Source organism: Mustela nivalis, assembly GCF_964662115.1.
Source record: "Mustela nivalis genome assembly, chromosome: 16".
Lineage (NCBI taxonomy): Eukaryota > Metazoa > Chordata > Mammalia > Carnivora > Mustelidae > Mustela > Mustela nivalis.
In genome coordinates, this window is record NC_139035.1 from 25,328,440 (window position 1) to 25,353,329 (window position 24,890).

Consider the following 24,890-nt stretch of genomic DNA (forward strand, 5'->3'; position numbering starts at 1 on the left):
TCTTCCATTTCTTGACTGGATTATTTGTTCTCTGGGTGTTGGGTTTGATAAGCTCTTTTTAGTTTTGGATACTAGCCCTTCATCTGATATGTCATTTGCAAATGTCTTTTCCCATTCTGTCAGTTGTCTTTTGGTTTTGTTACCTCTTTCATTTCCTGTACAAAAAAAGCTTTAGATCTTGATGAAGTCCCAGTGGTTCATTTTTTGCCCTTGCTTCCCTTGCCTTTGGCAAAGTTTCTAGAAAGAAGTTGCTGCGGCTGAGGTCAAAGAGGTTGCTGCCTGTGTTGTCCTCAAGGATTTTGATGGATTCCTGTCTCATGTTGAGGTCTTTCATCCATTTTGAGTCTATTTTTGGGTGTAGTGTAAGAAAATGGTCCAGTTTCATTCTTCTGCATGTGGCTGTCCAAGTTTCCCAACACCATTTGTTGAAAAGACTGTCTTTTTTCCATTGGACATTCTTTCCTGCTTTGTTGAAGGATAGTTGACCATAGAGTTGAAGGTCCATTTCTGAGCTCTCTATTCTGTTCCATTGATCTATGTGTCTGTTTTTGTGCCAGTACCATACTGTCTTGAGGATGACAGCTTTGTAATAGAGCTTGAAGTCTGGAATTGTGATGCTGTCAACTTTGGTTTTCTTTTTGAACATTCCTCTGGTATTTGGGGTCTTTTCTGGTTCCATATAAATTTTAGGATTATTTGTTCCATTTCTTTGAAAAAAAAAATGAATGGTATTTTGATAGGGATTGCTTTAAATGTGTAGATTGCTTTAGGTAGCATAGACATTTTCACAATATTTGTTCTTCCAATCCATGAGCATGGAATATTTTTCCATTTCTTCATGTCTTTCTCAATTTTGCTCATGAGTACTTTATAGTTTTCTGAGTACAGACTTTTTGCCTTTTTGGTTAGGCTTATTCCTAGGTATCTTATGGTTTGGGGTGTAATTTTATCAACTCTTTAATTTGTCTTTCTTCTGTCTTGCTACTGGTGTATAGAAATGCAATTGATTTGTGTACATTGATTTTATATCCTGACACTTTATTGAATTACTATGTGAGTACTAGCAGTTTTGGAATGGAGTCTTTTGGGTTTTCCACATAAAGTATCATATCATCTGCAAAGAGTGAGAGTTTGACTTCTTCTTTGCTGAGTCAGATGCTTTTAATTTCTTTTTGTTGTCTGATTGCTGAGGCTGGGATGTCTAGTACTATGTTGAATAGCTGTGGTGATAATGGACATCCCTGCCGTGTTCCTGACTTTGGGGAAAACTCTCAGTTTTTCCCCATTGAGAGTGATATTCACTGTGGGTTTTTCATAGATGATTTTTATGATATTGAGATATGTACCTTCTATCCCTACCCTGTGAAGAGTTTTGATCAAGAAAGGATGCTATAGTTTGTCAAATGCTTTTTCAGTATCTACTGAGAGTATCATATGGTTCTTGTTCTTTCTTTTATTAATGTATTGTATCACATTGATTGATTTGGGGATGATAAACCAAGCTTGCAGCCCAGGAATAAATCCCATTTGGTTGTGGTGAATAATCCTTTTAATGTACTGTTGGATCCTATTGGCTAGCTTTTTGGTGAGAATTTTTGCATCTGTGTTCATCAAGGATATTGGTCTGTAATTCTCCTTTTTGATGGGGTCTTTGATTTTGGGGTCAAGGTCATGCTGGCCTCATAAAATGAGTTTGGAAGTTTTCCTTCCACTTTTATTTTTTGGACCAGTTTCAGGAGAATAGGTATGAATTCTTCTTTAAATGTTGGGTGGAATTCCCCGGGAAGCCATCTAGCTCTGGGCTTTTGTTTGTTGGGAGATTTTTTATGACTGCTGCAATCTCCTTATTGGTTATGGGTCTGTTCAGGTCTTCTATTTCTTTCTGGTTCCCTTATCGTAGTTTATATGTCTCTAGAAATGCATCCATTTCTTCCAGATTGTCAAATTTGCTGGCGTATAGTTGCTCCTAATATGTTCTTATAATAGTATTTCTTTGGTGTTGGTTGTGATCTGTCCTCTTTCATTCATGATTTTCTTAATTTGGGTCCTTTCTCTTCTTTTTGATAAGTCTGGCCAGGGGTTTATCAGTCTTATTTATTCTTTCAAGGAACCCAGTTTCGTTGATTTGTTCTCTTGTTCTTTTGGTTTCTATTTCATTGATTTCTGCTCCGATGTTTATGATTTCTCTTCTTTAGCTAGGCTTAGGTTTTCTTTGCTATTCTTTTTCCAGCTCCTTTAGATGTTAAGGTTAGGTTATATACTTGAGACCTTTTTTGTTTCTTGAGAAAGGCTTGTATTGCTCTATACTTCCCTCTCAGGACTGCCTTTGCTGTGTCCCAAAGATTTTAAAAAGCTGTGTTTTTATTATCATTTGTTTCCATGAATTTTTTCAATCCTTCTTTAATTTCCTGGTTGACCCATTCATTCTTTAGTCGGATGCTGTTTGGCCTCCATGTATTTGAGTTCCTTACAACTTTCCTCTTGTGATTGAGTTCTAGTTCCAAAGCCTTGTGGTCTGAAAATATGCAGGGAATGATTCCAATCTTTTGGTACTGGTTGAAACCTGACTTGTGACCCAGGATATGATCTCTTCTGGAGAATGTTCCACGTGTACTAGAGAAGAATGTGTATTCTGTTGCTTTGGGATGGGATGTTCTGAATATATCTGTGATGTTCATCTGGTCCAGTGTGTCATTTAAGGCCTTTATTTCCTTGTTGATCTTTTGCTTGGATGATCTGTCCATTTCAGTGAGGAGGGTGTTAAAGTCCCCTACTGTTATTGCTTTATTGCTTTATTGTTGATGTGTTTCTTTGATTTTGTTATTAATTGCTTTATATAATTAGCTCCTCCCATGTTAGGGACATAGATATTTAAAATTGTTAGAACTTCTTGTTGGACAGACCCTTTAAGTATGATATAGTGTCCTTCCTCATCTCTTATTACAATCTTCGGCTTAAAATCTAATTTGTCTGATATAAGGATTGCCATCCCAGTTTTCTTTTGATGTCCATTAGCATGGTAAATTATTTTCACCCCATCACTTTAAATCTGGAGGTGTCTTTGGGTCTAAAATGCGCTAGATTTAGGCTTTATTTTGATCTGTTAGAAGAAACTGTATCCCCAAATTCTAAACAAAGGAAAGCCTATATATGTACCAAAAATAAATTTAAATACAATGAAGGGACAGAATATGACTATAACAATGTACATTTTAAAAGATTTTTATAAATTTTATAAAGATATTTTACATTTATTTATAAATATACAGGTATTTATAAAGGATTTTATAGAGGTATTGATAAGATAAAATAGTTAAAAAAACATTAAAATAGGAAAGAGGAAAAAATTTTAAAATCGAATAAGAAAAAAATTAAATTAAAAAAATTTAACTTTGAAAGACTTAAGAATCATGAGAAAAAAGCCATGAATTCTATGTGCTGTATTCCATAGCTCTTAAGTTTTGCAGTTTTCATTGATCAGTGAACTTGGTCTTGGCTGGTTGTTCTTGCTGATCTTCTGGGGAAGGGGCCTGTTGCAGTGATTCTCAGATGTTTTTGCCCGAGGCGGGATTACACCGCTCTTGCTAGTGGCAGGCTGAGTAATCTGTTTGGGTTCACTCTCAGGAGCTTTTATTCCCTGAATGCTTTCCGTAGAGCTCTGGAGGATGGGAATGAAGATGGTGGCCTCCCAGTCTCCAGTCCAGAGGAGCAGAGAGGTCAGGGGCCCCACTCCTTACTGAGCCCTCGGAGAGTTCAGTCCCTCCCCTCTCCCTGGCCTCTAGCCACGCTCCGAGCTCACCAGCCCTGTGAATGAGCATTTCTATCTCTGGCACACAGCCCTGTTTGGAGTATCCAAACCTCATAGATTCCTGCATTGCTCCCATACCACTCCTCCTGTAGGAGGACTGAGTTTTCCTGGGTCTGCCACTTGTGGGGTCCCTCCTCAAAGAACAGTGGCCCGATTGTCCCTTGGATTATGGCTTAAGGTAACCCTTAGCTGAGAGCCCCATCCTCGGCTCTATCCCTGCTACCAGTTTCCCCGCTCTGATCCCTGAGAGCTCTGCCACACTCAGACACCCCTGGTCTTTCCTTGACCCAGTGTGGTCCTGAGACCACACTGTCTCCGAGAGGGCTCCATCCCCCGTTTAGCCTCTGGAACAACGTTCCTCAGTGGAGCTGACTTCTAAACGTTCCAGTTTTCTCCTCCGCTGCTCTACTGCTTGCTGGGAGCTGCCCCTTCCCCCATGGTCTACCTTCCCATGTACTGCCTTGGATTCACTTCTCCACACGTCCTACCTTCCAGAAAGTGGTCGGTTTTTTGTTCCTAGAATTGCTGCTCTTCTTCTCTTTGATCTCCTGTTGAGTATGTAGGTGTTCGGAATGGTTTGATAACTATCTAGTCAAACTCCTGGGACCTGATGATATTTAGGTCTCCTGCTCGTCCACCATCTTGCTCCTCCCCTCCAAACCTGTTCTTGACATCTGTTGTTGTTTCTGTTATAGACAGTAGACTTTACTGAAATTTCCGCTTTAAGGCTGGGATTTCGTTTGCTGGTGACAAGTTGTTATAACTAATCTTATGGCAGCAGGAATTTTTTCTGTGGTCTAGAAATGAGCCTGCATCTGCCTACTCTTGTGGAGTGGGGATCAGGGAATAGGGCCTGGGATGGGTGGGAGGGAAGAATGTTCTCAATCTTCTCAGCAGACTTTTTCAGCTGGTTTCTTTCTCATTTGTCCTAGCCCTCCCCTACCTCTCACACCCTGTCCTACTGCAGACATGTCCATCAAGTGGGGTTCAGTGGGAGGGGAAACTTTGGTCCAGGAAGAATTTTTTATTGTTGGTTGAGGTGTAGATTTGCCCACCAAGGAGTGGGGTTCAACTTAACACCCTGAAATGAAAATCTGCTTCTGTTTCCAGACAAAACAACTTTGCTCGAGGTTTAGACCAGCAACTGCCAGATGGTCTTGTGGTGGCCACTGTCCCCCTGGAGAATCAGTGCCTGGAGGAAATCTCAGAGCCCACCCCTGACCCTGAGTTCCTGACTGGTGAGTATATCTCCTGTCCTTTACTCAACTGGTAAAAACCATGCAGTTCCCACCAGTTTCACCAAATCAAAACTCTTGACCTCTCTTGTTTTCATTTTGAAGCTAGTGATTTCCTTAACACACAATAAAAGCTCAATTCTAAAACACTCTAGTAGGATTATTTGTCAATCAAATTACAAAAAATTATTGTATAATCATCTGCAAAATGGTCTAATAATACCTTTCCCTCCTAGTCTTATTGGGATCCTTTGAAAAGAGATGGCATAATAGAGGGGTACAAGTTCAGAGGTCTGAGGGGAGTAGGGGGAAGAGTGTCAGAGAGGAAGTGGATGGCTACCATCATCTAGATATCTGTCACTGGGGCCACTGGGTTCCCTGGCAGGTACTTAAAGACCAATGTGAGGGAGGAGAAAATGACAGAGCCTTGTTGTCAAATGACCCTTCCTTTGAGTCACGGCTCTGCTGTTTTCTAGTTGTGTGACCTTAGACAATGCAGTTTCTTGGGGATTTATGGCTCTCGTCACAAGTTGGAGATAGTGTTCCTCAATGCTGTTTGAGCTCAGTGACATTCTTCTCCTGGGCTCATTATGGAACTAAGGTACGTGTTGATTGGAAGAGGCAGGAACCTTAAGGGTTGTTCCTCCTTTCTGGGCCTCTGAAGAACACTCACACCACCCCCCCCAACACCTCCTGGACTAAAGAAGGCACTTCAGAGGGTCCAGTGGGCCCATAAGGGGCAGCCAACCAGGAACTCAGCATCATTTGCTAGGAAGTTGGATGTGAGCTCAATTTCACTGCTGGTTTGCTCATTTCTCCATTACTTTTCTCTTCCTCATTCTATATCTTTTTTTTAATATTTTATTTATGTATTTGATACAGAGAGAGAGAGAGAGATCACAAGTAGGCAGAGAGGCAGGCAGAGAGAGAGGGGGGAAGCAGGCTCCCTGCTGAGCAGAGAGCCCCATGTGGGGCTTGATCCCAGGACCCTGAGATCATGACCTGAGCCGAAGGCAGAGGCTTTAACCCACTGAGCCACCCAGGCGCCCCCCTCATTCTATATCTTCCTTATCCTTTACCTTTCTGTCCTTTTTCTTTACTTTTCTGAAGAATGGAATGTGCTGAGGCAAGCCTTTTCAAGATATCAAGTTATGTTTAAAGCTTTATTTCAGACCAGAACCAGATTAGAGGTAGGTTTGTCTGAGGGAATATTGTGTAGCAAATCACATGGACTCTGGAAGCTGACAGCTGGGCTCTACTCTTCACGGGCTACGTGATCTCGGACAAGTTGCCTGCCTTCACTGTGTCTCAGTGTTTTTACCTGTGAAAATGAATATAAAACTGTCTTCCTTATAGGATGAATATAAAGAATAAATAAATTATTATCTGTAAAGTTCTCAGACTAGTTCCTGATGCAGAATGAGATGCACATTTGTTAAATAAATAAGTATATCAAGGAAGAAAAAGAACATGAACATTCAAACGACCAATTAGTGTTTTTACTATAGAAACAGAGGGAGTAAGATAGAAAGCAATTTAAATATATTCTGGACCAGAAATCAATGACATCAAAATCAGTTGCTGTCTGAGAGATGACACACTCACACAGACACATACCCTACACGGAAAAAATTAAAACGCAGCCTTTGGACATATGTCTACAGCTCCCATCTCTAGTATTAGAGAATCTGGTTTTCTCGGTTCCACATCAATTGCTGAGAAATACTCCCTGTGTGTGCGTAAAATGCACATAAAGGGAAGTGTGAGGTGACACATGCAAATAGGACAGGTTCCACATGAGAGACAGGTGTCTTCTGTCTCGAGATCCACCAAGACCTTGCATGTAAAAATGTACTGTGGAGGGAGGGGCCCCTGGGTGGCTCAGTGGGTTAAAGCCTCTGCCTTCAGCTCAGGTCTTGATGCCAGGGTTCTGGGATCGAGCCCCACATCGGGCTCTCTGCTCAGCAGGAAACCCATTCCCCTGCCCCCTCTCTCCCTCTGCCTGCTTCTCTGCCTACTTGTGATCTCTGCCTGTCAAATAAATAAATAAATAAAATCTTAAAACAAAAAAAAAGAATTACTGTCGAGGTGAGAAGATTTTATTGACTTCAGCTGCTAGGCTGGGAGGGCATACAGTTCTGGCTGCTACCTGAGGCTTTTTTGGAGGAGGACGTGGCTAGATCCAAGAGACATCAGAAGACCACGTTTGAATCTACATCTTTGGAAATAAGAAACAAATCCAAACTGGGTCCTCATCCATAACAGAAGTTTCTTTCTCCCTAGTCCCCTTTGACCTCTCCTAATCTGGCATCTTGGAGGTAAAAGGAACAGAAGGATGTCGGATGGATTACTTCCATTTTTCATGACCTTGAGAGAGACAAGTCTAACATTTGATGTCCAAATGTTCAGTGCTGGTTTTTTTTTTTTTAAAGCCCAGAATAACTAGAAGAATTAGAGAGATGGTTGACCAAATTTCTCCCATATTAACATTTTAATTGTATCTTTCCTGAGAATCACAGAGAGAATATCGTACGTTGCACTAGGTGCCATTATAGGTCATAATCCCCATAAACCTACAAGCTTAGAAGATTTTAGAGCTAAAGTGATCTTCAGAATCTTCAACCTCAGCATTTACAAGCCCAATGGTATTTTTTCATGAAAAACCAGTGCTCCACTCATAAAAAGGTTCTTTCTTTAAACACATTGGCAAAGACTACAGTATCTACCTCTCAGCAATCTGCAACACCTTAGCCTAGAGAGGCAGGTCCCAAGCAGCCGTATAGTGAAGAAATACCTTCTACTTCACTTGACCCAGCAATTCCCAAGCCTGTTTAACCAGAGAATCCTTTTACACATAATAACTATTTCCATCTTCCAGAATTATGGGTTTGAAGTACATTCAGGAAAATACTGATGTGCTTTATTTTGCTAGCTGCTTCCCTCTGCATCAAAGTAAGAGTTAAGAACTCTGAGCTTCACCACACTTTTTGGTGTGACAAGAGCAACCAGATTACAGCAGGTGAAGGTTACTTCTTCAGAGCTGGCTCTAGCAAAGGAATCGGCCACCATCGCTGGCATTTTGGCTGAGACCGAAGGGCAGGCAGAGGAGTAGGAGAGCTTTAGAGGGAACAAGGAAGGGCTTCAGGTGCGCCCTGATTGGAGGCTGTTGGGATGTAAGTGGAACCTACTAACTATGGAGGAATATGGCATTCTAGGTAGACGTTAAGGGGTGCCTATTTGCCTTTCTCTGGTTGGATCCAAGTTGGAAGCAAGAACAAAAATTAGGAAATCTGTCAGTTATCGGTCAAGTCCTGGTCACGTTCGGCCGATTTTTCCAGAGCATCTTGTTTGGCTTCCTGGACTGGTTGTTAGATATAGCGCTCTGACTTCTCCAAGTCTGATTTATACACAGCAGACGAGCTGTTTGGGCTGGTTCCTATAGACAGGAGGTTGGTTTCCTGAGCTTTTTGTGACAGGTTATGGGTCAGAGTTCTATTTTTATATGTGGTCTGGCCATTGCCTGTTTGTATTTTGAGTTTCTCAGTTGAGAAAAAGAAGAATCTGGAGGCAGATCAAGGAGGCAGAGGAGGATGCTGGACACATTCATGGGCCAGTGGATGGCGGAGGCCGTAACTGCTAAGTCCGTGTGAAGAGTCAGAGCTGGGATCTCTCTGGAACTTCTTCAGGTTCATCTGAAAGAAACAGACTTTTAGAAGTCTTGGGCAGGCTCCGTAGCTCAGGGGTTAGAGCACTGGTCTCATAGAAGTCTTTTGGGCATAATACATTTCCATGACATTTCCAATAAGATAACAGGAGGAGCCAATCTTCCCTCTTCCCTTCCCTTCCTCTCTACCTCCTTCCTTCCCTGCGCAGAAGTCGAGTCAGTCGTTCCTTTTTTTCGAGCATAGGTAGGGGAAAGCTTGTTCTTTCTTGAGAAAACATAGAGATATATTGTTTGAAAAAAGAGTCATTGAAACATTGAGAGACATATTCCCAAATGGTAATAAAATAAAATAAAAAACTAGACCTGACTACATGCCAAGGGCACATTAAGAAAGAGTCCTGTGACCGAGCTAGAAAATATGTACTTTAAGATATCCCTTTCTTTTTAACTAATGGACAAATTATCCATATGCAGGCACAGAACTACACCCCCCAAGCATTGATAGTTCTGCACCTGTCTCCTGGACTGGCAGAGCCGAGATGTGCTCAGTAGGATGGTTGATCAGCAGCTAAGCAACAGAGCTCTGTTTGGCTCATTGTGGGTGAAAATTGGACACTGTAATCCCTTCCTATCGCCTGGCATCCCTGCTTTCTTTATTTTTTTCTTCACTCTGTTGCTCTGAACTCAAGCTTAGGAATTCATAACAAAAGCATCTGGGAAGAAGTGGCCAGTGTACACGATTAGGGTTGACGAGGAACATGACAATTACAGATGCCATGCATATATATGATGCTCTATTTTTACTCAGCCTCCTTTTAGGCCCAGAACTTTGCCGGGTTCTGGCAACTACCTGTGAAGCAGGTCAGATGACCAGTATCACCACTTTTCAGGTAGAAAATGGGAACATAGGAATTACCTAGCTCAAAATCACAGAGCTGGTCTGAATTAGAGAACCGAAAAGGAAGCAAGAGGGTTCCTTCACTAAGCCTCTTTCTTGCTCGATAGCTGAAGACACAAGCAACCCAAAAGCAGGTAGCTAGTGAGGAAATCAGCCCAGGCCTAGCAGGAAAAACTGCCCCTCCAGCAACATCGCCGGTGTTAGAATTCCCACCCCCTGGTTTCTTGCCTGTTTCTAGGAAACAACTCCATTAAAGGGAATGTTTTCCAATATCCTGAAATATCTTCATTGATTGGGCTTGCTATTTTTTTAAATTATTAATAGACTTTTTGAAATAACAGCAAGCTGGTGTGGGGACATAACTAGAGAAGGCACATTACGTAGAATAGCTCTAAAAACATGCGCATTTATGCTCTAATGAAATGTGCCTTCCAGGTATGTGACCGGGGTGTTAATCCTGTAAAGTTCGCAGTTCATTTATGTGCTTTTAAAATTAACCCAAGGGTGAAAAGCCAGAGTATGTAGTAGGATGACTGTTGTCACAATGCTTAATGCTTCGATAGAAGAACATTGGGAAGAAAAAAAGTACTGAAAACTTTCTTTTAGTTTCAAGAAACTTACCCTTGATTGCCCGAGATGAAATTTAAGCAATCCGTTTGCTAAGTACCCCTTCTGACCTTTTTGCTTTTTGCCTTTCCGATAATTATTCCTGTATGATTCACACCAAAATGGAAATTTGGCAGTTACTCAGCTAATTTGATCAGAGTTGACAAGCAGCTAATTAATCCCGCCCCCTCTTCATCCAGTTTATGTATTAAATTAGTTGGTTTAGCCTTAAGAAGGCGTGGGTCACAGTGGCAGGATAATGCAGTACATATTATCACCATTATATTTATACACATTATATACATAATATTTATACATAGTATCTATCTAAAGTTTCTATACACATTGCCAATCTATTTACATATATACATAATATGCATTTACACACATGCATACACATATATATTTATTCCTATAACTTATACACAGCAAATGTTAGGCCTAGAAATGAAGCTAAAATTGGTTTTCTAAGCTTAGCAAGGTAATTTTTTTTTTTTATTCCTTGTGGTCTAATTATTTTGTTTTTGTAGCATTTTATATTTAAAGGAATGACTAGAATTCAAATAGGATTCCACTCTTTCTCTGTGGTACTCAAGCAGGAACAGCCCATTATAGCATGTCAAAGCAGCTACAAGGATGTGCTTGTTGAAAATGACTCCGGACAAGTACCTTGGCTTCTCGGTTCTCCCACTGGTAAAAGGGGGACCACAAATAAAGTGTCTATCGTAATGTCAGGCATACAGATGGCAGGCCCTACAGGGGAACCTTAATGCTGCCCCTTAATGACTGAGTCACACCGACCCTGTCCCTCCTTGGTGAGGAAGAAATCAGCATTATCAGCTTCAGAGTAATTAAAACTTAAATACTGAACACAAATCAGTTAAATGGGACAGAAAAATCAATGTTATCAGGTACGTGAGCTGAAGTCAATTACACCTATTAAAGAGAGTAAAACTAGCGTGTGTTACAGTAAGCCTAGAACTTCATATAAATTTACTAAGGGGATATTATAGAATGGTTAAGAACCCTGCCATGTCTCAGATACATTGGGAATGCCATCCTGGACCCACCGAGTGGCCTGGGGCCCTTAAGCAAACACTCTCTCTGTGCCCCAGTTTCCCCGTTTCTAAAGTGCAAATCCTAACACCAGTCTTGCCATGATCCAATGACTTTACATATGCAGAGTGCTTAGCAAAATGCCTGCTGCAGAGGCAGGGTTTAGTAAGTGAGAGCCGTTGTCCCTGTGATTCCAGATATTATCTCCATCAAAGAATGCTTTTCTGTTTTTTCACCATGACACCCGCTAACCGGGTAGACTTGGGACCTGGGAAGCAATCACGCGCACTGAGCCTGCGTCTCCTCTGTCCCCAGGGATGGTGAACTTCAGCGAGGTGTCCGGATACCCCGTGTTGCAGCACTGGAAGGTCCGGTCTGTGATGTACCACATCAAACTCAACCAAGTGGCCGTCTCCCAGGGTGAGCACAGCAGCCCGCTGTCCTTCCACTTGCTCCTGGGGCGGGCAGTGCCCGTTACAAGGGCACAAGACTTTTATCCCATTGTTGCAGATGTTGTCAAAAATGTAGCCTCTTCAAGAGCCACGTAACCTACCTGCTCAGATTCACCCTTAAGGGCAAACACCAGGAATCGGATCCTTGTCTAAAGATAGATTAGAGGGCAGGTTTTATCTTGGTCTATAGATGTGATGGGAAGGGCGAGGGTGGGGTCCCCGGGAAGATAAATAACTACTTTATCTTTCTTCCGCGGGTCACACCGTGTACAGAGAAGATATGCAAAAGAGACTTTTTATAAACTGACAGAATAAAACCTTCCAAATGCAGAGAACATCACTTAAAGTTTTCATACAATGAAAGAAATACAGAAAAAGAGCAAGAAAGAGGTGGGGTGGGGAGGTGGGGGGAAGATTAGAAAACAGCTTTTAATGGTCCCTAAACAGCAAGTGAGCAAAAGATACATGATAGATAAGAGAGCTAGATACCTAATAAGCTAAGGGGCAGTGAGTTCCAAAACCCAGGACCAACTGTTTCAGACCAGGGAGGCACCTTGGGCAAGTATTCTTGACATTTGAGCAGTAAATGCCTTGATTAACTTTTTCCTAACACTTAAGCAATCCTAATGTGCAATTTGCAGATGGGAAAGTTAATTGCTACAAATAAGGCCTTAGTATAGGTACACATCTACATTCCAACTCATCCCCTTGGACTAGGAGAACCTTACTCAGTTCCTTCCTCTGAAGCCACCTAAAGAATGTACCAGATGGGAAGTTTATGCCGTAGAGTCTGGTTTCTCCGTGTTGGATGGAAAGGTAACTAGGGTCAGACAGTATTTGTTGGCCTGGGATGACAAGACAAGGAGAGGGATCTTCAGGTCAGCAGTAGGGAGGTAGAGCCCTAGCGCCAACAAGAGAGAGCTAAAAGATACAGGACCAAGAATTATAAAGAGGAAGTGAGACATATACTCACAGAAAGGTAAAGCCTTACGCATAGGGGAAAAAATGCATTAAGGATATAGAACATTTCCATAGGACACAAGGGGACTCAGAACTCGGTTTATTTTAACCTGAAAGAGTTCTTGGCAGGAAGGGGTTGGGGTGGGGAATCTTACTGAAGTCAGTTCTGTTGGTACAGAAAAACCTCGAAAGAACTAAGCTACTCCTCATTCTAGGAAAACGTAGCAGTAGAGACTCTGTCCTGTTCCCATGCTGAGCCTGCTCCCAGCACAGGTGGTGTGCACGCTGGGAGTTCACAGCGGGATATCACTGCTGCCACATGCCTTTCAAAGCCACACGTGGCTCCACAGGTGATGAGAACTTCTGCACTCGGGCTCTCGTGCCTGGGCCAGGCTCTGCCTTGTCCTGATAGGACCCAGGTCTGCACAAAGGCAGGCTGACTAAAGCTGGCCGGGTTCAGATGTTACTGGATTTGGAAAATTTGTCGTGGGCTATCTTTCTGATCAGTATAACTCTCCTCAACAGGAAAGGCAAATCTGTGGAGATTTGGCGGGGGAGGCCAGAGGAGAACAAACAGATCCTTTCCTCCACTGCCGTCTCCCTCTCTGCATACTTTCAATTTTCTGAAAAAAATATAAGCAGTGTATGAGTGACTTTTGTCACCCCCTTCATCCATTATCTTCCCGATACCAGGGTCTATGTCTGGAGGCAATATTCTACCTCCCAAAACTCTTTTGGTCACTACCCACAGTTAGAATACTTTTTTTTTTTTTTTAACACCATGACCTTGAAATATGCACACTCCCACATACACACCACAGAAATTTCGCGAAGCAGGACTTCATTTTACGATGTGAAATGTTCTTTGCTGGTATTTGTGTTTCTATTTTAGACTCTGCTATTTTTTTTTTTTTTGAAACGCCATTATTTGAGCTCACTAAATTGATTTAATGTCATGACTTAGGATTTGAAAAAGAAAAAAAACAACATTGACTTAAGGAGGGAGTTAGATTGGGTCAGTGCTCTCCCTGCACAAAGTTAACAGCATAACCAACTGGCCGGAGAGACACTCAATGAGGAACGAAGACGTGTGAGTTAGCTAGCTGGAAATGCTCAGCTGAGAGGTCCCGCCAGCTCTCCAACATCACTGTGGGCCACGGGGCTCTTGCGCTTTGGAGGCTGAACGGCCCAGGAAACCAGACATCCCCCCCCCCCCGCACGTCCTCACTCTTGCGTGATGTTTCTCTGTAGCCCTCAGCAACGCGCTCCACTCCCTGGATGGAGCCACATCACGTGGGGATTTTGTGGCCTTGTTGGATCAGTTTGGCAACCATTACATCCAGGAAGCTATCTACGGCTTTGAGGAGTCCTGTTCCATCTGGTATCCAAACAAGCAGGTGCAGCGGCGACTCTGGCTGGAGTATGAAGACATCAGCAAAGGTGAGTGATGAGCTCGTCAGTGGCTTCAACATCCCAAGCAGGTACGGCTGTCTGGGTGCGAATCTGGGGCCCAGACCAAAGAAGTCTGTCAGTGAAGGGCTCATTCAGATGTTGCCTCAATGTTCTGTGCCCATCCATAAAATGGCCAAGGTTGGGGGGTTTGGGGAAACTTTAGATACAGGATGGGGTTGCAAGTGTATGGTCACTGTGTTCGTGATCATGGACAGAGTCCTCTAGAGGTTTCTACCAGGCCCTGTGTATTTTGCTGTCGTAGCAAAGGCAAGAAGTTCGGCTGTTCGCATGGACGGGGGAGAAGCAGGAGAGTGTTGGAGTCTCCCCCACTATGTCCTGCCTCTGCCTTTCCTGGCTGGCAACTCCATCCAGTAACCACAGAGCAAACCTCTCCTCACTCCACCCTGCTCTGGGTTTAGGCCCATGTTTTCCCCACTGATCTGTGCTAAGGAAGGAATTTCCATAGGCTCAGGTGTTGACACAGCTCTGGATAACAGCCTTACCAGTACATCTTTGTCCACTGTTGGACAGCAAGTTAGTATTCAGTCCAAGTAAGTATAAGAAATTGGAATTATTCAGACCTTCTGAATTCACCTTCTGCTATGGGAGGAGTCCCGGCTGGCAAATACATATTCTGATCAACTAAGACTGGTGTAGAACTGCCGTTTGTGGAATTTCTTCTGAGCTTACCCTCGTGGCACTCTGATGAGGCTGAGTACAGATGTGTGAGTTGCTAAAGGGCAAGCGATGGCATTAGCGCAATGGGAACTCAAGAAGGAGGTCATCCTAAGATTTAACGATCAAGAGTCCCTCTGTGATGAGGGACCCCCTGTGTCAGCAACGCTGCCGTGGAAATTGTGGCCCCGTGGCTGAGCTCTCTTGACTACCCCAGCTCCATACAGATTTCTGTTTTGTCTTGCTCAAGGGGTAGCAGAGGCACGAGAACCTCTCTCGTGGCAAGGCATTTCCTTCCAGAGGAAACAAGCCCTTCTCTGGGCTCTGGTTGTTGCAGGCATTTCTCTCCAAGCCCTGATTCCCCTAAACTCAACAACACAGTCACAGGCTTCTAGCATCCTTTCAAACTTCAGTCTCTGAAAATTGTTCTGATTCCAATTTGCCAAGAAAGGAGTGTCATGTAAGCAAATGCAGATAAGGCCAGTTCCAGCTGGCAAAGCTTTCTTACATTTCTATGCCAGAGCTTAGTGATTGAACCAAAAGGCTAATTCCTCCCCTGTGTCTGTTTGCCAGTGGTTCAGGGATGGCCAGGTTCTGGGACTGCTGAGAAATAAGGGTGACCTTCCCCAGAATGCCCGGTTCTGTCCCTTTGCTTCTGCCCCGGGCTTTGTGGTGTCCTTGAAGTTCAACACTGAGCCCAGGAAGGAGATGTATCTATGACCTTGGCACTGTGCCCTCCCCATGTTGAGTTCAAGCCATTTTTACCATGGAGGAGTTCCTTTTGTCACACTCCAACCGGTGACCTTATTTCTAAGTATTCGGTGTACAACCCCTTGCCTGCTATTGATCTTAGAAGGTACTCGAACATTTCAGTGTCTATTTAGGACTCTCCCAGTTGTCCATGTATACCACCACCCTCCTCCCAGATCCTACTCTGCGTCACAGGGTTTATCTCTTGTATTTTTGGTCTACGTATTACTCTTAAATCGTTTTTTCCTCCCTAGGCGCTAATTCCCTTTTCTTCCAAAAGCATGCAATATGCTTCTGATGAAGACTTATAAGTACATAAAACAAAGGAAGATTTTCTTCCACTTTTCCACACTCTGAGAGGACTGCTCCAGAAGGAGATTTCTAGGCTAGTGGTGACAAGTGTTCTGAGAGGGCTATACCTTGCATGACGTAAAAGTGACATCTTGCTGGACTCGAGTGCTTGGATGATATGTTCTTGCCTGCTCTGACTTTCAAAACCTTCCGGTGAGAAGGGTTCCTCTGTTGTTTATCTTTGCACCTAAAGTTGTTTATTTTTGCTCACAGATTGAATAGGAAACGAGGCTTCTTAGGGGTGAAATAAAACGGAAAGTACACAGGACTTAACAGGTTGGGTCTCTCGGCATTGGTCCGGTGACTTTTGCTTAGTTCACTGTGGGGACCTCACCTGTAATGCCGTCTGTGGTTCCTTCCAGCTCCCACAGTTTGTGGATCCTTCTAAGCCCATCTGTATGTGAGCACCTTTCTCAGGTCAGGCACTAGGGTCAAGACTGTCCTCTTCTCTCCACAGGTCACTGCAGAATCTCTCAAAGGTAGGTTCCGTGCCCTCTTCAGCTTTAACGTCCCAGGGTCTGACACAGAGCAGGGCACATGGTAAGCTCCCAGTAGGCGTTGATGATGGTTACTGGTGGTGGTGGGAGCAGGGGTGGCGGCAGCTGTGGGAATGGTAGGAAAAGCCCTTCTGATGCGGCAACTTGCCAAGTGGGTTTTATTATAGACATGCAGCGTGCTCTAGTTCTGCTGACTGAGGAAGACTCACAGATGGCTATTTTTGGCCAGGCTTCCAGCCTTCACGCCCGTATTTGTCATACTACCACTACATGGTTTGGCCATACCAACATTGAGGAACATCTGTCTTTTGAGAAGTCTGACCGAAGCCCATAAAGAATAAATTTCCAGGTCTCCTTGCTTGAGATTAGCCTCTCCTAATTTTTTTTTTTTTTTTTAACAGAGCAAGTAAGAACTATCAGAATTGGAATTACCCAACCTCCATCTCTCCACTGCTAAACTGACTTTTCTCTGCTCTCATTTCTCTTTGCCCTCTTGCCTCAGCAAATGTCATGAGCTCCTTGCTCTCCAGGCTAAACTCTACCTGTGCGGCGGCTCCCCACTCCTCTCTGCTTCCTCTTAGACCCCGCTCCTATCATTGTGTCTTCATCTTTCATCTTTACAACCCTTCAACCATTTGATTTATCCCTCCGCCAACCTTCTAGCTTCCCCCCGAATAATTTACCACTGTTTCTTTTCAACACATTAACCACCAAACGTCCTGAGTGGGTAGTTTATGCATCTTCTATGTCCGCAACTTCTTTTCACTCTTCACATTATTGTTATTTGCTTTCTACCCCTTTCATTCTACAGAAATAGCTCTGGAGAAGGAAATCAAGGGCTTCCCATTCAGACATTCAACTTTTCCATTCGGTGATCATTTTATCTATATCAGCTGAAGAATGTGTCCCTCTTGACCAGTTCTGCCTTCTCGAAAATTCTCTCTTCCCTTGATGTCCCCAATTGTATCCTTTCCAGATTCTCTTCCTAAATCTTTGGCCTTCTCATTCATTTTCCCCCTTATTCCTCTAAAGAAATCATTTACATTTTGCGTATTTTCAGAATTTCACTGGTAATGTTCGGCTCTTCTTCACCATTGCTGGGGGATTCTCTTCTCTGCCCACCTCAACCTCCATCCCTAATCCTTCCCTTTTCCCTAAGACTCGAGACTTAAGACTCAAGAAATGTTGAGCATTTCTACCTGGTTTCGGCAGGGACATCAGCGGTCACCATCTCTTTTCTCTGTATCCACCAGTAGATTTGTCCATTATGTTGAAGGGTCACCGCACGAAGGGAGGAGTCCCTCTCGATGCCCTCCTCCATCCTCCACGTTCACTCACTTGCAGTGTGCTGTTCTTTTGACCACCTAAATACTCCTCCAACGGTATCTTCTCGGGTCCATTTCCCAAAGTTGTATGAGTTTACAGTATCTGCTCTCATCAGAACTGAAACTGCTTCCTCACATGTCTCCTTTTCTTCGGTTTCCTGCCATTCTAGTCTATTCTACATGACAGTTACCTTCTTACAATGGCGCTTCATCACCAGACTCCTCTGCTCGAAGCGCTTCACTAACTCCCCGCTGCCTTCCCAACATGAGCGTGACCTCGCTCCCTGTGTTAGTTCTGGGGCTGCTGTATCAAATCACCACAAACTGGGTGGTTTTAAACAACGTAATTGTATTCCCTGACTCTGCTGGGGGCCAGAGGTTCAAATTTGGGCTAAACTCAAGGGATCCATAAGCTGGTGCCTCCTAGAGGCTTTAGGAGCCTCCTTTCAGCTTCTCAAGCTCCACCTGTGTTCATTGGTTTGCGGCCCTCTCCTCCATCTTTAACGTGCATCACTCCAATCTCTGAGTCACCCAGGACTCTTCCTTCCTCCTCTTTCTTATAAGGACCCCTGGGACTACACAGGGCCCACCCAGATAACCCAGGATAATCTCCCCATCTCAAGATCTTCATTTAAGCATATGGGGAAAGTCCCTTTTGCCAGCCACAGGTGACATTCACAGGTTCCAGAGATCAGATCGTGGGCATCTTTGAGAGCTATGGTTCAGCCTGCCGTACCTCCACCCTCTCCAGCAGGGTCAGAGTCCACTCCCTATGCCAAGGGTCCTCCACTCTGATACGAGGCAGTCTGTGCTCAATCCCAAGACCTTGCATTTGCTTGCAGACAGTGGAAAGCCTCAGGGCCTCCCTCCTTGCTAGTCTAAAGCCATAGATACACTCACTGAAGTCTCCACCACTAAGCTTCTATCTCACGCAGAAATTTCTGCTTGGGTCCCTGTCTTGTCTCCTCGTGGGTTTCCCTTTTTTTTCCCTTTCTTAGGTGTCTGTTCAGTTGCCTAATCTCTGGGAGGATCTCCCCCTCTCATTAGCCCCTTAGGATCAGCAAACCAGTCTTCCTGCCTATGATTTCTGTTTCTTACTTTCATGTTTCAATTCCCTCTTCAGCTCTATAAATTTTCACTTACAATTAAATGATACCCTGTCCCAGGATCAGGCCCCAAGTCGGGGTGCAGGGTCAAGGTTTGGAAGAGGGCTTTGATCCTTTGCCATACCTCAGAGCCCATGTGCCTGTGCTGCCCTGTTGTCTCTTCTCCTTCCGTTCTACCGCCCCTTCTTCCGGTTTGTCTTGATAAGAGAAGCTTACATGCTACCACGCCCACCACACCTCCATTGCTGCTCTGGGCAGAGGTCTTTGCTGCCTCTCCCAGCACCTTGTATCTGTCCCTTGATGGCGCTTTTCCCATTTCCTTATGTTGTCATTGTCCTGCATGACAGTCTCCCATGATGACAAATTGAACAACACTTAACCATAGTTTTCTCCCTTTTTTAGCTTAAAAAGATTATTTATTTATTTAAAAAATTCAAAATGTATAAAACAGGACAAATGGAAAAACAAATCTGCCTCCCACTCTTATTTCTCAGTGATTGAGTTCTATTCCCGAGAGGACGCTGAGCAGCCATTGCTACCAGTAGACTGTGTATCCATCCAGACATATCCCATTCTTAGCCATTTGGAAGTGAACAAAGCAAATCGCAGAAGAGTAGATATATTAGGGTCTCATCTGTTTTAAAAACTATATTTATTTATTTTTTTTTCAAAGAATTAAAAATTATTTTTTATTATTTGTTATATATAATTGTTATTTTTCTTGCTAATGATTTGATAATCATATATTTTCCTTCAAATAACATAGAGTGAACAAATTTTTATGCAGAAATGGTGTTTTTAAATGAAAATACCTTTATTAACTCATTTATGTCATACACATTTATAGTTGATTTGGTAGAAATTAAAATATACTAATTGTTCATTCTATTCTTTTCCTCCTAACTAGAGACAGAGCATTAACACCTTTTTACTAAATAAAATGATTGTCTTTAGAAAATGTCAAGCAATAAGAACCAAAGAAGTAGAGAATAATTATTAATTCTTGTTTAAATGTTTGGTAGAATTCACCTGTGAATCTGTCTGGTTCTGGCTTTTATTTTTTTGTTTAAAAACTATATTTATAAATATATGCCAATACACACACACACACACACACGAAGATTTTATATATATACATATATATAATATATGTATATATATATATATCTTTTAGTCTCACTAAAAATATGTCTATGGATGTGTATATACAATATATATATGTATATATATACATATAATCTATATAGAGAGAAACATATGTATATAAGCTCAAAATAGCTTTATTTGTGTGTATATATGAGAACAAATTGCCTGTTTGCTCCAAGATTAGGGCTATTGGGTAGAGACCTTTATGTTTTTGTACTATAAATTCCTGTATTGCTTTTCCCACAATAAACATGTGCCACTTTTACAATCAAACCCTTTTAACACATTGAAAAAATATATTCTGCGAAGTTTGTGTTACCTTGAGTGAAGACTTACAAAGTTGACTTAAAAAAAAAAAAAACAAAGCAAAACCAAAACAAAGCGTACAATTGCTATCTACAGAGAGCTGAACTTTGGATAGAAATCTGGGGGTGAAGTGCAAAATAATATCATGTCTTATTAGTATTTGGGTCTTCATCCCCGACACTGTGCCTGGCATATAATTAACATCCACTGTTTGGAAGGAATGAATCTTTTATTTTGTTCTTCCTTCAGAAGAAAGCAATAAAGAGCTACAGATCTGTAGATTCCAGACAAGCGACCAAAAAAAAAATTGAATCTTCTTCAAGTAAGAACTTCCAAGGGCTTAATTTTAATCCGCCACCTGACACACTAAACACAATACATTTTCTTCTCTTCTTCTCTTTCTTTCTTTCAGTACTCCATTCAGGAGTGGATTTCCTCAGGCGTTCTTCATTTCCTTTGCCAATAGCACTTTCATTGTTACTTTAGATCTGACCTTTGTCATCATCTCTTCTTGCCATCACCCTTGGTACACCTCCCGGGGGTTATCCGGGTTGACAGGTGACAATCTGGAAACTCTTCTTTTCTGCTGCACTTTCAGGTCCATAACCCACTGGGTTTTTGTTTGTTTCTAGCCCGTTGTCTCCTTTCCATGGGGAAAGCTAAGAAGAACGCTTTCCTCTTCTTCCATGATACAAAGCTGGGTGTAGGGGGGGGTTGTGTTGGTTTTTTTGGTGGTTGCTGTTGTTTTGTTTTCCATAAGAAAACAAATCTTAAGACAGATTAGAGGCAAAGGAAGAAGTAAGTCACCTAGATGGCATTGTATTTCTGCCACACAGGACACCATGTTTTCCGCTTTCCATCGATTTGCCCTTTCCACTTTCCACTGATTTGTTTTTGGGTAGATAGAGCCCAAGATGGACTCTGTTGGTCCCTCTCCCCAGAATAACGAATAGATTTTTTCTACGGCTGAAGCAAAAACAATACCGGGATCAGCAGTCAGCCTTCTGAGCCTGACCTGCGAGTGCTGGTCAGCAGAGCCCCAGCCTCGCGCTGGTACAGTTCGTAGGCTAACTTACATAATTGCGCTAAGTGGCGTAAAAATCTGATTAAGTTCAGGAACGCAACATAGAAATCCAACAAAGAGTAATCACGTAAGTTTCTATAATGTTTTGTGTTTTACAACCCTGGGGTTGCAAGCCAGCTCCAAAGGCTCTTTTCATGCACGTTTACAACCATGAAGTTAGCCCTCCGGTGGCAAAGCAATTATGGCATATAGCTATTTTCTTTAAATGATTAATTCATTCACTCCTCAAACATTTGTTGAGGGCCTGCTATCCGCAAAGCCCTGTAGTGAGCAGAGAGGGGGTTGAGGCTGAGAGGAGGCAGCTGCTCTATGGCTTTCCTAGACAGAAAGGCCTGGAGAAGGTGCTGCTGAAACTGCGCCGGGTGGTGTCATAAACAGAGGCTCTGAAAAGGAGCTAAGCTTTCTGAAACATATGGGTGAGGTTTAATTTGAATCATCTAGTCCCTAGGCTCTGAGGCACAGTCCAGAGTAATGTGGCTCTGTAGGCTGGAAAGAAGGCATCGTTATGAATAATCTTACCAAACAGCATGCTATATAATTTTTTTCACTGAATTCTGAAGTCTTACCCTCCCCATTCTGGAGAGGGGGAAATCAAGTCTCAGAAAGCTTAAGTGACTTGCAGGTAGACACATAACCAGTCAGGGGCAGAACCAGGGCAAGAAGAATGCTTGCCTGCTGAGATATATTGACGATGGCTGTGTGCCATTTTTGCCTGCCAATGGCACAAGAAGAGATTAAGGTAGGAAGGTGAGTGAATGAGACCGGGACATAAATGAAGCCAAGCCACTGGTCTAAGAACACAACAAGGCCAGATGTCTCCCCTCGTTAGATTTCATAGTGGGTCCACTGTCTTCCACATTGAATTTCCTGGGTTTTTGATTGTTGCAGGCTTTGGGGGCCGTGATCAGCGATGATGGTACAGTTGCTGGAGTCGTTTTGTTTTCCTGTATGCCAGCGGTCCTCAAAATTATTTGTGCCTATGTATCACCTGGGATCTTAAATGGACCTTCTGATCCCAGGTGATACATAGGTGCAATTAATGAGTGCAGGTGGGGCCTGAGATTCTGCTTGTCTAACAGGCTCTCACTTGATGCCACTGCTGCCCGTCCATGGACCCATTCTGAACAGCGAGGTGACACACGTGTCTCAGAGATGAACAGGGAATGTTCCCTCATCGCCCTCGTTCGTCCTGTCTGATGTGGCAGCTTTAATGCTGGAGCCACAGCGCGGTGGCCTCCGGGGGTATAGCCTGGTGTCATCCCCACACAGGAGTGTCACAGATAAGAGGACTAGACTGAATGGTTTTCACTTTGGACTGGGACTTTCCTCTGATTAAGCCATTGATCAGTAGGCTTGTGTGCAGAATTGAACAGTCTTAAGCCTTCAGGCGCTGAAGGAAATTGGAAACATGCCAGCAATCAGGACTAAAGGTGATAAGCTGATTTTTCTAAACTTTGTACTGTTGGCAACACTGGTCTCATCTTACTGTCTCAAGCATTCCTTGGTTTTCTTTTTATTTTCTTTTTAAATTAGTATTCAAGAACCTCCCATTTTTTGTTCTTGTGGAAACCACTAATGGTTGTAGAGTTTCATGTTTTAGCATAGGGCTAGCATTTTAGTTAATGGGACAATTGTGAGTAGTGATGCCCAATTCCCTTCATATAATTATGGGCCTGACAAGAGTGACATATTATGCATACACATACAATTTAGTAGTTAATTGTATAGTATTCTGGATTATTTTCTACTCCAGACATGTAAGCTTGGCCCTCACAACTTGATTGATTGCTTCTTGGAAGAGAGCTTACCCATTCATTTAGTTAACACCTTCTATATCTAAACATTGGTCTAGGCACTGGGCATTTAATGATGAATGACACAGAGGAGTTTCCTGCTTTTATGAAGCTTATATTCCAGTGAAGAGAGACATACAGTGGCAGGTAACAATAAATGAAAGCAATAATTCTAGATAATGAGAAGTACTAGGAAGAAACTGAAACCAGATGATGTGATAGAAGTTGGCTGGAGGATTGGGAACTGATGAAGTTGGCGGCCACAGAAAGGCCTCAGTGATGGTGATAAGGGGGTGAGGTTGAGCTGAGACCTGGAAAAGGTAAGAAGGAGTTGGGACAGAACCATCCAGGCAGAGGAAATGGCAAATGCAAAGGCTTCATAATTTTTTTTTTAAATTCTCATAGCTTCTAGCATAATGCTTCTAGTGGGGTCTATAAAGTTACTTGGTAAATATCAGACCGATGCCTAGTAGGACTGTGGAGAAGTGAGGGGTCTGTGTTCTCTGATAGCAGATGAAGAGGAGAAAGCCTACTTTCTCCAGACTTGTTCTATTTCCTAGATTCAGTAAGCTGAGATAGGACCATTGTGTTTACCTCATCCTCTTGTGTTTTGTTCTTTTTTTAAGATTTTATTTATTTATTTGACAGACAGAGATCACAAGTAGGAAGAGAGGCAGGCAGAGAGAGAGGGGGAAGCAGGCTCCCCGCTGAGCAGAGAGCCCGATGTGGGACCCGATCCCAGGATCCTGGGATCATGACCTGACAGAAGGCAGAGGCCTAACCCACTGAGCCACCCAGGCGCCCCTCATCCTCTTGTTTGAAAAGTTTTAATTCTAGTATAGTTAATACATAGCACTACACAAGCCCATCCTCTTTTACCCAGCCTGTAGATCCGTGCACAAGTGGGATGGCTGCGGTGATGCAGACCCACGAGAAAGAAGCACAAGGCACAGTACATATATCTACCAGCACCTTTATCTCAATATCATACGCTTTACTCCGTAAGTAATAGTTTATTTCCGGGAAAAAAAAAAGTTGGAAATAAATTTGCAAGGTAGATGATGATACAAGGGGTTATTCCAAATGTGAAAATCTGACCTTGACATCCCTTGAAGTTTTCATGTCTTCAGGGGTGAGTGGCTTGATTCTAAAGTAGTAGCATGTCTCCATTGCCAGTCCTGCTCTAAAGCGGCCTGTTGAGGGAAAGAACTCTGGGTGAGGAATCAAGAGACCTGGGTTCTTGGTCTCAGTTGAGCCATTAGCCAGGTGGCCTTGAGTCAGTTACATAATCTTCTTCAAAATAATCTCACCTGTGTGGTAAAGATGCAGAATTAGACGATACTTAGAATTCCTTCTACTTCTAATGTTCGGTGACTCTGTACCCTCGGCCAGTGATTTCTACTTCTGATAACAGAATGCAACATTTGATAATGCCTGGCTCGTGGCTAAATAGGTCAGCTCAATTCATGTGGAAGGAGTTTAGTGTCGTTGTTGGTAGCAAATGTTTAAAGTCAGGCAGATTTGCATCACGATTTTTATTAGCTGTGGCCGCGGTGGAGTTTCCTTAATGGCTGCGAGCCTCAGTTTCCATGTCTGTAAAATGGGACTATGAGTATTTATCATACAAGTGAGGATTGGGCAAACATTGAATATAGCCATTCTATATAAAGCACGGCGCCTAGCATTCTGTGTTTAATGCATCGTGAGTCTTATTGTTATTACTGTT

At 42.9% G+C, this 24,890-nt stretch overlaps 1 protein-coding gene across 3 annotated transcripts in view; it reads left to right on the forward strand.

Annotated features, from left to right (window-relative positions):
* Nucleotides 1-24,890, forward strand: part of ASTN1 (astrotactin 1) — a 317,783-nt gene that overhangs the window by 227,080 nt on the left and 65,813 nt on the right. For 2 of the 3 annotated variants that reach the window (XM_082702612.1, XM_082702613.1), the window contains exons 14-16: nt 4,919-5,046; nt 11,583-11,687; nt 13,931-14,119. In XM_082702612.1, the coding sequence (XP_082558738.1) occupies nt 4,919-5,046; nt 11,583-11,687; nt 13,931-14,119 (422 nt within the window). The remainder of the gene's footprint in view (nt 1-4,918; nt 5,047-11,582; nt 11,688-13,930; nt 14,120-24,890) is intronic. The other variant, XM_082702614.1, reaches the window with a different exon arrangement.